Source organism: Xiphophorus maculatus, chromosome 24 (assembly GCF_002775205.1).
Source record: "Xiphophorus maculatus strain JP 163 A chromosome 24, X_maculatus-5.0-male, whole genome shotgun sequence".
In the NCBI taxonomy this organism is placed as follows: domain Eukaryota; kingdom Metazoa; phylum Chordata; class Actinopteri; order Cyprinodontiformes; family Poeciliidae; genus Xiphophorus; species Xiphophorus maculatus.
In genome coordinates, this window is record NC_036466.1 from 14476748 (window position 1) to 14490975 (window position 14228).

At 45.8% G+C, this 14228-nt stretch overlaps 1 protein-coding gene across 2 annotated transcripts in view; it reads right to left on the reverse strand.

Annotated features, from left to right (window-relative positions):
* Positions 1-9269: 9269 nt before the first annotated feature.
* Positions 9270-14228, reverse strand: part of LOC102236609 (zinc finger protein GLI2) — a 49786-nt gene continuing 44827 nt past the window's right edge. For both annotated transcript variants that reach the window (XM_005811537.2, XM_023329606.1), the window contains 2 exons: positions 11661-11997; positions 9270-11509 (listed from right to left, as the gene is read on the reverse strand). In XM_005811537.2, the coding sequence (XP_005811594.1) occupies positions 9675-11509; positions 11661-11997 (2172 nt within the window). In that variant the 3' untranslated portion in view covers positions 9270-9674. The remainder of the gene's footprint in view (positions 11510-11660; positions 11998-14228) is intronic.

The window sequence follows — 14228 nt, forward strand, 5'->3', positions numbered from 1 at the left end:
TCACTGATCACTGATCAGATGTGAAATCAATTCAATCGGTTGAAATGGTTTCATTTTGAATGAAATGCTGTTTTAAAATCAGCTTCCTGGTTTTATTTATTTTATTTTTCAGAATAAAAATCTCAGCAGGTTGTGACTGAAATATTTCAAGTTTAACTGCATGTTTATTCTGTAGTGTCTTCCACCCTTTGACTAGGCCGTTCCTGTGCCTGCAGGACTCCTCCGGTCCCAGGGCGGTTCTGAGTGCTAACCGGACCCGGATGGTTCAGCTCCATCAGTATTCTGGCCCCGTGGAGCCCTAATTTCATTAAGGGGCCCCGTTCGCCGCATGATTAGCACCGGCCGGGCTGGCGGGTCGGGAGGTCGCTGCGATGAGAGAGAACAACTTCATCAGGCGCTGACTGGCCCATAAATCATCGGCTGTTTTCTATAAATCACGGCAGATGGCAGGGAGGGGGCGGAGGGGCTCCTGGGAGCCCGCCGAGCATGATGGGAAGGGGCCGAGGCGGGGAGAGGAGCGGGGTCACTTCCAGTTCTGGTGCTGGATTCGGCTGCCCTCCGTTTAACGCTCTAATGTGGCTGTTTAATATGGAGGAGCCCCCGACCCCTGATGACGTCATGAGGGGGGGGGGCGATGCCGCACTGCAGCATCTCTCCTTACCGCTTTCATCTTCCAGCTGAAGGCCACACCGTCCACCTGCAGGAGCTGCTTCTGTCCACTAGAGGGCGCGCCACTTTTTAACATCTTTATTTTCTTAAATGAACGTAAATTCATTTTGCTCGTTTTTATTCTTCCATAAAAGCAGACAGACGGTTTTCGGCAATTAATTAATGTTTTTTGGTATTTGTAACGTTACCTAGCAACCCCAGCAAAGCCCGCTACCTAGCAACCCCAGCTGATCTCCAGCCTGTTTAGTCAGCTGGTCTGTCCGATGTCTGTGCTGTACAATGGCTGCTGGAAAACACAAGAGTTTATTGTTGACTCACCATCCAGAGACCACTTGCTGTATTCTGATTGGTTGTGCAGGAGCCTCCACTTCTGCCTTTCAAAGATGTACGGTTGTCTAATTGCTTGAATGTGTGATTGTAAATGTTGAGTTATTTGGACTTAAAGTGACAGAGACCCTAAAACTTCTCAGGCTATTTTTATTGTTTTTCTGAGTAATATCTACATGTTTTTACCAATATTTAGAGTTTTTACCAAAAACAATAAGGTGTTAATAAAATAGACATCACTTAAAACCCAAAACGCATCTTGATTATTGATTATTGATTATAATCTACAAAATCTAATTGTTTCTGTGATGCTGAATGATTTTTATGTATTTATTTTTTGAGAAAGCATCTTTGTTTACAAAGAAAAGAACAAGGAGCAGAACACAAAATATGAAATAATCTATAGCTACCACGGGTTTAGGTTTCTAGAATCTATAAATAGGTATAAAAACAAAAAGCAGAAATTATGACAAATTTAAAATATTCTGTGATCTACTACTTTCATTTGTTAAAAGCTTTTTTGTTTGAAAATATTTTTAAAAATGTCACCAGGAGTTTTTGTCCAACAGAGGTGGCTACTGTATCTGTTAGCTTAGCAACAGACTAGTGCAGTTCGTTTTTACAGACACTAGATGGCGCCGCTCTCCGTACTGACTAATAGCCAGATAAAACCGTCATGTCGAAGTAGAAAGCGCAGCAGTGCTTCGTGTGCAAACGATTCTTCAGGTCACAGCTAAAGTTAAAACTGATTTTATAAACTTATTTGGAGAAACACAAACAGAACATAAAACTGTACAACTGCAAAAATGAATAAAAAACATCCGCGGGCTAGTCAGACCTGTCAGTCACTAAAGCTTTTGTGATTATGTCGAATTAAACATGTTAGCTTAGCTAGGTTAGCCCGACTCCTCCTGTGAAGCAGGTGAGCAGCACTGTTCAGTGACATGCTAGTTAGCTTAGCCAGATTAGCTACAGACGAGTGTTAGCCTCCACGTCACCAGCATTTAGTCAGTGAAGGAAAAGCTTTATAAAGATATTAATATATTTATCTTGTACGTTTGACCACATTTACCAGCAGATGAGTCAAAGTCAGCAGCAGCCATGACCTCTGACCCCGCAGACCAGCCTTACTCCTTGTGAAGCAGGTGAGCAACACTGTTTATAGTTAACTATGCTAACTAGCATCGCTGCAAGTCATCTGAGGATTTCTCTGCTTCTCTGCTGTTTTTATCTTCACACAACAAAAAGAAAATATTTTTACTGACAGAAATTCAAACGTTTTTTATAAATGAATATAATAAATATATTAAATATAGGCTAGTTAATATTACTAATAATGTTAATATTACTCTTTGTCTGGATGGTTGAAGCAGTGAGTTTCCTAACTTGGCTGGTTTGGAGAAATCTGCATTGTTTTATGTATATCTTGAGAAAAAGAATCACAGCAGCTGAAAATATAACAAATGTTTCAGCTTTGGTCAAAATCAAAGAGAGTCTATGGGACTGAAAACAGTTCTGGATTAAAGTGGACTAAACGGTGCTGCTGATCTGGACCGGCTCTCCTGAATGTTGCTACATGTTTAGTCACAGTGAAACATGGTGGTGGCGGTATGATGGCGTGGCCCTCCTGCCTCATACTGACGGTGCTGGATGTGCCCGTCCTGTCCATCATGATGGAGGCAGGCTGGAGATCCGTGGGGGTCCAAGGACGGGCGGAGCAGCTCAAGGTGGAGCCTGTAGCCAGTCCATCCGCTGTCAGCCCCCCTCCAGCCGCCTCGGCCCATCCCGGGTCCCTGCAGCCAGAGTTAATGCAAATTATGCTGTGATAATTCAATAACGCGGCGCCTGATGTGTCCTTTTTATTACCATGATGATCAGGCGGGGGGCGGCGGCCCGTCACCGTCCCACAATAAACACCATCCATCATCCTCGCTGCCATTAGCCGCTGACAGGCCGCAACGTCGCCGCCTGCATAATGTGGAGCCTCCTCCTGCTTCCTGTTCGCTCCACACCGCGCTGGCCGGGCTGGAGGAGGACCGGGACTGATTAGGACCTGGCCGGAGGGGAGCACCGGGCCGGAGGAGGACTGAGCCTGATTAGGACTGGGCTGGAGGAGGACCGGGCCGGAGGGGAGGACCGGGCCACAGCAGAACCTGCTGAATAACGGACCTGATTCTGCAAAAACTAAAATGTTAGCAAGTAGTTTGCTCTGGTTCCTGTTGCAAATATCTTAACACTTTTGAAATGAGACCAAAGTGACTTACAGGGAACTTTTCAGCAACATAGAGGAGCTTGATTCAGGAAATATCTTTAATATTTATGAAAAAAATAATCTGCCAGTCACACTTTAATATTTTAAATCAGCAAAAAGCTCCTCTAACAAACTACACTGCAAAAAGAATCTAACTTGTCCACCGTAAATCTCAGTTCAGATAAAACTAAAGTAACTTTTCAGTAAAAATATTAGAGCTTATTATAAATCCCTAATATTGAAAGTTTAAGTTCCACCGGCAGTTAATTTCACTTATAAAATCACATTTTCCCTGATTCTAGTGAAATAATTTACCAGTCAACTAAATATTTTTCATCAATATTAAGGAATTATTGACTTAAAGCTCTTATTTCTCACTGTCTTATAAAAAAATCTTTTTAATATTTTTTTCTCTAACACATTAGCACTAGAAACTAGATGAAAAATACTTTGTAACAAAGTTTATTAATCTTTAATGTTGAGATTTCAGGTCTGATTTTAGTTGTCGGTTTTGTTTCTGATCATCTGGAGAAAATGATTCAATTATTGCCTTCGTTTAGTTTAGTCGTTTAGTTTAGTCTTATTTCAGACGAAGATTCTTGGGGAGTTTTAGTCCTTTTAGTTTCTGATCTGCAGCTGAATCTTCCTGTAACTCCAACCGAACATCAACTTTCCTGGTTCTAACTCCTGAGCGGGTCCAGACCCGATCACACGTGACCGGCTGTTAGATGACACCTGCTGGCTGACACCTGGACGGGTCCAGCATACGTTCAGGCGCCGCCCCGCTCCTCAGAGGGGCCGGGGCCAGAGCGGGGGGAGCTTTAATGAGGACCTCCATCCTGAATCCCTCCAGAGAGCCGGGACCTGCCGGGCCCGGCGAGCGGCGAGGCGCCGGCTCTGACCCGGCTCAGCTGCCGCTGGGATCCACCGCCTCAACCCAACCTGTCCTTAAACCCAGAGAGCAGCGGCTCGGCGCCGCACAGAAACCTCAATTACTGCTAAACCATCAGAAACAGACAGAGAATGAAAATAAAACAGAATAAACATGAAATACAGAAAGAAACGCTGATAAACACCAGAGAGGAGAGAAAATGATTTACAGAGGAAAATGTCTTTAGATCCAATAATTAAATTAAATTAATACGACGGAGATGTAAAGGAAAAAGACAGCAGATCATTGAGACGTCATAAAATACAGAGATTAATATTTCAACTGAGGTGAGAAGAAACCAAAAGAGAGATGCAGCAAAATACAGACGCAATAAAAATATGAATATAAACCAAAAATATTATTATCAATAATGCTGATTATTACTGATAATAATGGACACAATTTCTACTGTTGTGTTTTCTCTACGTCTAATATTCAGATGTTATTATTTTACCTTATCAATAATAATTATTATAATTACATTAATTTTTATGAATAATTATAACAATAATGTAAAAATGTTAAAATACAACAATAATAAAAGTAAAAAGAAAAACATCAATAATAATAAAAATAAAAAAATAACAATCCAGTAAAATAATAATAATAAAAATAGAAATATAATAATAATGTCATATTTAGAAATGTTAAAAAAGAACCAAATAAAAATACCTGAATGATCAATTAGATCTTGGAAACATGAATAAATTAAATCTGACCAGAAGTTTGATCCAAACACAGACAGGATGATGATGATGATGATGATGATGATGATGGAACCACTGAATCCCTGGCCAAACTGACGGTCGCCATGGCGACCAGGTGGAGTGTCTGCAGGTGAACTGGTTGAAGGTTGCTGGTTCCAGTCCAACCAGCAGACCTTCATGTTTCCGCCCTGCCCCTGCAGGTCCGGGTCAGAAACCCCTCCAGCAGATGGAGGCTGTTGGAAAACAGCTGTTATTCTGCAGCAGGACAAACTGTGAATATGGATGATTGATTGGTTCACGACGCCAAAGGCCTCGCTGCTGATTGGCTCCTCAGTTTCCTGCTGAAGCTCAGATTAAAAACTACAAAATATTCCTGTTGGTTCTCTGTTCCTATTATTGTGTCTAATATTTAATGCATTAAACTCATGAACTGGTTAATATTTGATAAACCAGTAACAAACATTACAGTTTGTTGAGTTTCATCATAAAATCATCAACACACGTTGAATATGTTCCAGTTATTATGGTCCCAAAGGTGGGTTTTTAGTCTCAGTGTTTCGGCTGTTGCAGTTTTCTGGCGGTTTGTTCTGAGGCCTCGACTGTTAGGAAGGAGCAGCTGGAGGTTTATAAAAATCAGATGATTATTAACCTGAGAAATGTCAGATTTTTCTGGAAGCTTTTCCAACTGGTGCAGTTCATTTCTGAGACATTTTGAATTCCTGAAGAAACCAGCTGATAACAAATCTGTACTTTTCCCTCCTGTGGCATCACACTTCTTGGAACTTTGTAACTGACGGCCATCTTGGTAGGCAGTTGCTATGACATCAATAACCAAGTCGCAAGCTTAGAACAAGCTCTCACCTGTTGTAAGCTAAAATGAATTTTTCAGACATTTTGAAGGAAAATTTTTGTGTTGCATGTGTTCAAGTTTGAGTGTTGATGTTTGAATCTTTGGGTAAATTAGCTGGCGTTGTTCTGGATCAGTTGTTGGTGGATCGGCCGCTGGTGGACCGGCCGTTGGTGGACCGGCCGTTGGTGGATCGGTTGTTGGTGGACCAGCCGTTGGTGGACCGACCGTTGGTGGACCGGCCGTTGGTGGACCGGCCGTTGGTGGACCGGCCGTTGGTGGACCGGCCGTTGGTGGACCGGCCGTTGGTGGACCGGCCGTTGGTGGATCGGTTGTTGGTGGACCGGCCGTTGGTGGATCGGTCGTTGGTGGACCGGCCGTTGGTGGACCGGCCGTTGGTGGACCGGCCGTTGGTGGATCGGTTGTTGGTGGACCAGCCGTTGGTGGATCAGTTGTTGGTGGACCGGCCATTGGTGGACCGGCTGTTGGTAGAAGGCGTCTCTGTTTGGTCCAACATTTCTCCTCTGTAGAGCTCCGTTCCCCAGGATTATTCATTCGACCTGAGTTAATACGAAGCAGCCGATGACCCACAGGGCTCCTCTCCGTCTGCAGGAAGGTGGCCGTATTGAAATGAGGAGTCCGGCCTTAATAATGCATTGGTCCCTCAGGGGCCACCCAGGCAAGGAGAAGTCTTCCCTTCTGGAGGAAATCAGAGTTTCACTTTAGTTTGAATCACCTTAAAATGTCTGCAGCCTTTGACTCACTGCTGTTTTCGGTCTGAGATGATCGGGATGATGCCGGAGTCGTCAGACGTGTCATGGTTATCGTCTCTGCATCTGGACGGCGTGCTGGGCCTCCTGACAGGCCATCATCCGGCAACAGACCCAAATGGAGACAGACAGACTCCTCAGCTGCCAGTTTGACCACAGATTCCCAGATTAATGCGTTGGTGCAGCGGTGGGGGAATTTACATACCAGTCTAATAGAAACGAATGAGACATCAGCGAGCGGCCGGCGTTATCCATCATCGGCGCTGACACCGGCTCTCTGCCTTGTTAGACCGTCACATGTGTGATAATAAGGCAATAAGGAGCGTGGAGAGGAGGATGGAGGAGGTCAGAGGAGGAGGAGGAGAGACTCCTTCAGCTCTCTGCTGGTCCCATCAGCTCTGCTCCTAATTAGGTCCACTTCAGTCCTCACTGCTCCTCTGATTCAGAGCGTTAGGAGGTTAAATACCAGTAAAGAACCTTGAAACCAGTTCTAAAATGGACTGGGAGCCACTGCAGACACTCTGAAACCAGATTGTTTACTGCAGCTGGAACATAAATCTCAGGAGCTGCGTTTCCATTAACCACAGAACAAATTAAAATTACAAAAATAAATTTTCTAAATGGAAACACATGAATTTTGATAAAGCTCAAGTAGTTTGATAAATGGTTTTTAAGCTGGGATGAGGTGGTTTTTCAGCCGTATCTAAATAGATGTACCTTGCAGAACTGAAATGGAAACTATTTGTTCACATCACACGAACCAACAGCCGGATGGTACTACTGGCAGAAACCATGAAGAAGAAGACAGGAAGTGGTCTTCTTTGTGGTTTGTTTTTTATGGACGTTCTCACACAGTTCATAATAAGTTTTATGTCTTTCCAATTGTGTTTTTCTTATAATTAACAGAATATAGAGACATTTTTGTAACAGTTAGTGATTTATTCTGTAAGTTATAAAAGTTTGAACTAAAGGGATTATGAAAGAATTGTTCTGGTTCTCCAGACGTTTTCTGATCTGATCCGATTCTTTGGTTCAGTGTTCAGAGTTGGGCTGAGTTTCTCTCTCTGAGGTTTGTCCGGATTCTGACCCGTTCATCGTTGGCAGACTGAAACTTAGAGCCACGTGTCATCAGCATAGCACTGAATATTAATGATTATCAGATTACTGTGGAAGTTTAGGTAAATAATGATCTGTTTACTATCAGAAATCAAATAGTTTATAGTTTGATTCTTTCGTTTCTCTGACGAAGTTCAGTTTAATGCAGGGATGGCAACTCCAGGCCTGGAGGGCCGGAGTCCTGCAGGTTTTAGATGTGTCTCTACTTCAACACACCTGAGTCAAATAGTGAGGTCATTAGCAGGACTCTGCAGAACCTGACTGCATTTAGGAGGAGATTCAGCTGTTGGATTCAGGTGTGTTGGACCAGGGAGACGTCTAAGAGTTTTAGGACACCGGGCCTAGAGGACCTGGACTGCCCAGCCCTGGTTTAATGGATCCAGAGAACCAGTGACAGTTTATTTTCTGTTATTTTCAGTAGAGACGTGGATCTGCTGCTTCAGATTCACTTTCTGCTGTCAGTTTACAGAAGGTCAGATCTGCTTCTCTGTTGTTGGAGTTTCTCATTCCCAAACATCCAGAACTTGGACATTTAAAGCTGGTTTATAGTTTGTTTTATGTTGGAGGGATCTGACAGGATGAGGAGCAGAAACCCTGTAGAGGTGTCGCCCCCTGCTGGCAGGCCCCTGCAGGTCAGCTGAAGGTCAAAGCCACTTGATTCCAGCAGTAATGGAAACCTGTGTTACACCTTCCTCAGCCAGTTATCCCTCCATAAAGCATGGTGCTGCTGATGCATGATCCCTGCTAGCTTCCTGCTCTTCTTGGCTGCTGCAGCCTGAGGCGATCCCCCCTCCTCCACATCTCTGAGAGAATAAGGAAATCCAGTGGCAGGAGCAATCACAGCCTGCAGATCAAACGTATCCTCGGCTGAATTAACTGACACAGTGAAATCATTTGTTCCTGTGAGCGCTCGGCGCCTGCTCGCTCCTCTCAGCTGGTTTGTTTTATGTGGTTTCAGCAGCCGAGTCCTCTGGGCCGCTCTGTCAGAGCTAATATCGGACAGCGGTGAGGCGGAGTGCAGCTCTGCACACGTCGAGCCTTTTCCTCTCTGGTTAGCCTCCTTTTTCATCAGCGGAGGAGGCAGCGTTCACATTCTGCCGGCCGAGGGAAGGCGAGGTCAGGGGAAGTTATTTCAAAGAGGTCGCAGACTGATGTTGGAAAGGAGCGAGGAAAGTGCGTTGTCTGCACAGGCTGCAGGAGCGGGGCTTCAAAGACAAAAGTTTTCGTCCTGAATTATTGAAGCCAGCAACACTTTCTTCTCTGCAGGAAACAATCAGGGGATGAACTGGTGAAGAATATTCAGTCAGAGCCAGAACGGAGCACATGTAGCGTTATCAGAGCCGAGATTCAAACCCGCTGGCTTCAGACCAGAACATCTAAACGGGTTGGAAACGCCACGACCCGACACGAGGAGCAGAACAGACTCAGAGACGAAGAGGAGAGTTCTAGTCAAGTCAAGATGTCCGCAACCAAATGATGCTGCTCAGCAATCTGGAAGACATTCCAAGATCCTTCTACCAGATCCTGTTGTGAAGCCTGATGTCGAGCATTTTATTCTGGAAGAGGCTGGAGTTCATTCATTGCTCTGAAATGGTGACTGTGAAGGAAAGAACCAGGAAGACAGTTTAAAAAATCCATAATTCTTGTTTATTAAAAATGTACAAATTGTATTTACACAGAAAACAGGAAGAATGTACAACAGGAAGAGCTGCAGTCTAATGATAGATTTAGGTTCTGGTGAAGTCCTTTGCTGTTCCTGCTTCCAGTCGCAGGTTGGTCACAGTTAATCTGTCATAAAATGATTCGGGAACATAATCGCTGACCTCTGAACCCGTCGTCTTGCAGTCCAGGCTCATATTTCCACCAGCAGGCACTTCAGTAAGATCACCTCTGTTCCACGGCTAATTTTTACATCATACTCACATCCTAAGGCAAGAACAGAAGTATGGCTTTTGGTGAAAAGTAGAAAATAATTTACAGCTGGATGAACAAGGACACAAGGGAGACGGATGAATTCAAAGCACAGTTTTTAGTCCACAGTTTGATGTCCAGACTGTTAGCTAATCAGGTTGAGGAACTTGTTCTCCTCAGCCAGGGCGCTCAACAGTGAGCTCATGTCCCCGACGGCCATGTTCCCGGTTCCCGTCGGGACTGAGGGCAGTGTCACCGAGCTCCGGGGCGTCGTGAGGCGAGACGAACTCTGGGAGAAACTCTGGAGAAGTCCTGGACTCAGGGTTCCTGACATGAGGCTGGAGTGATCCCCATCGTCCAGCATGCTATCAAAGTCTATCTGAGGGTGCTCAGGTGCAGTCCTGCTCCTCTGGTTGTCGGCTGGAGCAGCTGAAGGAGAGCTCACCAGAAGGGAAACGTGACAGTCCAGGTTCCCGTTGGGCTCCAGGACTCGGATCTGACCCGTGTAGAACAGAGCGTTGTCCTCAGAGATGTAAGAGAGTTCAGAAACTCTACTAGAGGAGAGCTGGGAATCATCTGGTGGCGTCAACACCTTCGGTATTGAGACATTTGGAGAGTTAGGTTCTGTTGGTGGTCTCAGCTGGGGATGGTTCTGATTCCCAGTCCGGAAACCAGTCATGTTACAGTTCTGCTGGTCTAAAGTCATGGTGGATGAATCACAGCTCTCAGTTTTTATCTGCGCAGGCTGGAGTTGACCAAAGTCCATGTCAACTGGCTCCTCCTTACAGTGCAGGATGTTCCCACAGGGTGGATACGGAGCCTTGCCATTCCTGTCATAGGAACTTTGACTGAACCTGTGCTGAGGGCTAGAAGCTTCATTGAGGTTTGAGGACTGCTGGAAGTGGTGCTGTCCAGGTTTCATGCATCTGTTGTTGAAGTGTTGGACTATCTGCTGGTGGGAGGTCCCACTGAAAGACCCAGCGTTCTGGTTCTGTTGGACGACAATCAGATTCCCACGTGGATCTAGCCTGGAATACTGCTGGGTGGTGTCCATGTTCCACTGTCCACTAGCAGCACCGCCGTGTGGTGAGGATGGACTCATGAGTGGACTCTTGTTCGGCCCATCCATCCGTCTCTGGTGGTACAGCTGCTGCTGGCCGCCGCCAGCTCCGTGGAAATCTCCCTGACCAGAGGGATTTCCATTGCACCTTCTTGTCTGCATGGTGATGTCCTCCGAAATGCTTGCTGGTTGCAGGCCGTGAGGGAAACCACGGGGACTGACGTTTGGTTGTGCATACACTTGCTGGGATAAGCGTCTGTGATCTTTTGCAGGAGGGGGATGAGGCTGCAAGGAGACCCTTCGGTTGAGTGAGACCATGCTGTTGAACCGATGTAGAGGAGGCTGGTTGAGAGGATCTAAAGGTCTCACAGGGTCACTGGCTCGACGGGGAATGTTGGAAGGTACTTCATGGGGCATCAAGCTCCGTTCCTTGCTGAACTGTAAGGATCGGAGGCTGTTTTTGGACGAGTACTCATTGAATTCCTTCAGACATGATTGATCCGGGTATGGAAGAGGTGTAGGAGGTGCACCACCAGTTGCAGCAGCATATTTTGCCTTCAGTCGGTAGTGCTGGGCTGGGGTCAGGGTGAGAGGGCTGGCAGCCCCAGGCCCACTATTATTCCCCCCAAACTGACTGGCCTGACTGGAGCGCCGAGAAATATCAGCAGAGATGGGGTCGTAGGAGTCCGCTGAGCTGATGTTCGTCAGCCGGTTGGCAGCAAACTGAGAAGTTTGGCTCGAGCGTCGACTGGAGAAACCAGGGGAGATGCCTGAGGAGCGGCGGCTGAGCGTGTAGACCGAGCTGAAGGTGCTGGAAGTGCTGTCTCTGCGCTCAGAAAGGTTTCCCAGCAGAGTCATTTTGCCAGAGCCGGGGAAGGAGGCTGGATCTCCACACAGGCTTGAATTTTCCAGGAGGGACCCTGAGAACAAACAGAAACATTACCCATGATGCACAGTCTCAGCAAATCTAGAAGGAGGCTTGGAGTCAGAGAGTTTTTGCACTTTGAATTTTGATTATTTTGGCTTCTATATGATTTTCTTCTGATCATTCCTAGCATGATCCAGACTCACCGCTTGTCGGTATAGGCGGCAGCGTGGTCCCTTGATGAGCAGGGGGTGTTGGGTTGTTGGCCCACCGACACGAGTCCCGTACCGCCTTCAGCTTCTCCTTCTTGAGGTTCTCCAGGCACTGGCTGCCGCTCAGCTGCTTTCTGAGATGGAGGCCGACCGCTGCGACCCCGCCGGAGAAATCCACAGAGTCCAGGAACGGCAGGTCGTCCAGCGCGCTGAGGTCCCCCAGGCTCCCCCCGCTGTGCGCCGCTGTTTCTACTCCACTGTCATTGTTGGTGCCAAGTGGTGACGGCTCGCTGCTACACGATGACTGACCGCCAGGACTGGACTGATGCATCTACCAGGAGAGACGGGAGCTACGCTTTAGAGAGGCTGGGATAAACAGAAGCATCTTGTCCTAAAAACTGTTTTCCTTCTGCAAAACAAAAGTGGAACAGTGGGGAAACCGGCATGTTGAGCCGCCTTTTATCCTCCCCCGCCTTAATTGTAAATAATGAGTGTTTTCTGGGGGAGGGGAGGTGGGGCTCCACAGATTACAGGCTCTCTGAGTCTGTCTGTGAATTTAAAATGTGCAGGATGAAAGGCTGAGTGGAGCAGCGATCATCATGAGATGGTTGAACCAAACACTCCACCATGCAGCTGGAGGAGACTGCTGCAGGTTTCACTGCCTCTCATTCAGCTCCTCAACACTTCTCCTTCATTTCTCTAGTTTCACCAAAACAGGAAGCGGACCCCTGGGTCACATGGGTCCTGATGCAAAGCCAAGAGGCTCTAAGGAAGAAGGAACACTAATAAAGCAAAAATAATAAATATTATATCAAAAATACATAAAGTTAATGCAGTGTTGTGTAAATCAGTGAACATGCCCCCTACTGCCCTAAAACAGATAAAAAGCTCATTAAAAAAGGAGAAAAGCTTCATTTAAATAGAATTTCTGAGTGAAACAGAAACTCTGATCCGTTCAGATTAAAGGCCTCAAACAAAACAAGCTTTTATTCTTTCATCTATTCGTTCTTTCATTTGCTTTCTACATATTATTTCCTCATCCTGCTACCAAACCTGCAGTTGCTCCTGATTTAACACCCAAATGGAGATGGATGGGAAAAGACTTTGCTGAAGTGAAACCTTCTCTTCCAGGCCACCTGGAGTCGTTCAGGCCTGGAAACCTGGAAATTTATCTGCAGCGTTTTTTTCCTCCTCTACATACGATCAGACGATCGTCCATCGACTGTGGCGACGTTACGCTCTTCTTCTGCGCATGCGGCTTGCTTTGGGAGCTTTGACTGCGGTCGCATCACTCAGTAGCATGACCAATCACATAACGTTAATCAATAGAGTTGATCATCAACACCTGACGTGTGAATGTAGCCTAACAGGTTTTTCATGAATGTGTGGAATGAATGAGGATCTTCTCAGTCTGAGAACAGGGTGAACCATTCCTGTCTTGTAGATGAGCGATGGTAGGATGGAGCAGAGGACGGATAGGCGGTTGGGACCTGGACTCTCAGGCTGATTATAGATCTGCTTATGCTAAAGCCTTAGCTTTGGTCATAGCCCAGAGGCCGCTGATCGCAAATGACGTCACTGCTGCCAGGATCTTTGGACAAGCAGAATGGTGACATCTGAAGAAAGTGCAACGCTGGAGACTTCAGGAGATTTGGTTGAATATTCTTTGACACAGAAGCTGAATGTGGAGAAACTTTAACAATGATTCAACTGCAGCGGACTCAACGTGTGGTTAAAGAAGGCAGCGTTGGTTGAATGGTAGGACTTTTCTTCTGGCTATGGACAATGGTAGCTAACACTTGCTAGCACTACCTTTCCGAGTTCCTGCTTAGCAATCAGTGTAGGTAAAATATTCATTCATCAATGGTTTGCAACTCATTTTTCCAATTAAATATCAATTTGGAAAAGCCTGTGAATCGAATTGACCTCCTGTCCCTGTATCATATTAAACAGTTCTTCTTCTACTTCTTGGTTTATTTGGGATTAGAAAGCAACTATTGGTGGGCATTAAGTTGTACCTATTAATAACCTAAATCAGCCGATCACAAACTAAACCAGCTTTCAGACACACAGACGTTTCTCCCAAAACAGCTTCCTGTTTGTCTGGAACTAAAATGGCCGCTGTACACCGCTCTAAATTTGGCAGTTTGACGTATTTTGCGATCAGTGCTGTTTGTATCTTTGGGGTGACGGGACCTGACTTTAGAGTAGATCTACTGCTCCACTTGAAGTGGTTCTGTCACCAAGGAGCCGCCTTACTAGGTGGAAACTCCAGGGAGAACCAGAACCTTCTGGAGGATCCGCTTCTGCCTTCGGTTCTAGGAACGCTTTGAGAAGCAGGAAGAATGTCACTGGAGGAAAGAAGCTTCTGGGTTTTCCATCCAGTCTCAGAAAACTACCTGAGCTCCTGGTTATAAATTGTAGATAAAATGCTAGATGTCCTTGAAGAATGGGGTGAAATGGTGGCAGTAATCTACGGTTAGCTCACCTTAGTAAAGTCTGTCCGTTAGGAAAGAGTAAAGCAGAAAGACATGGAAAGCATCAAGCATTTTGGTTTAGTTA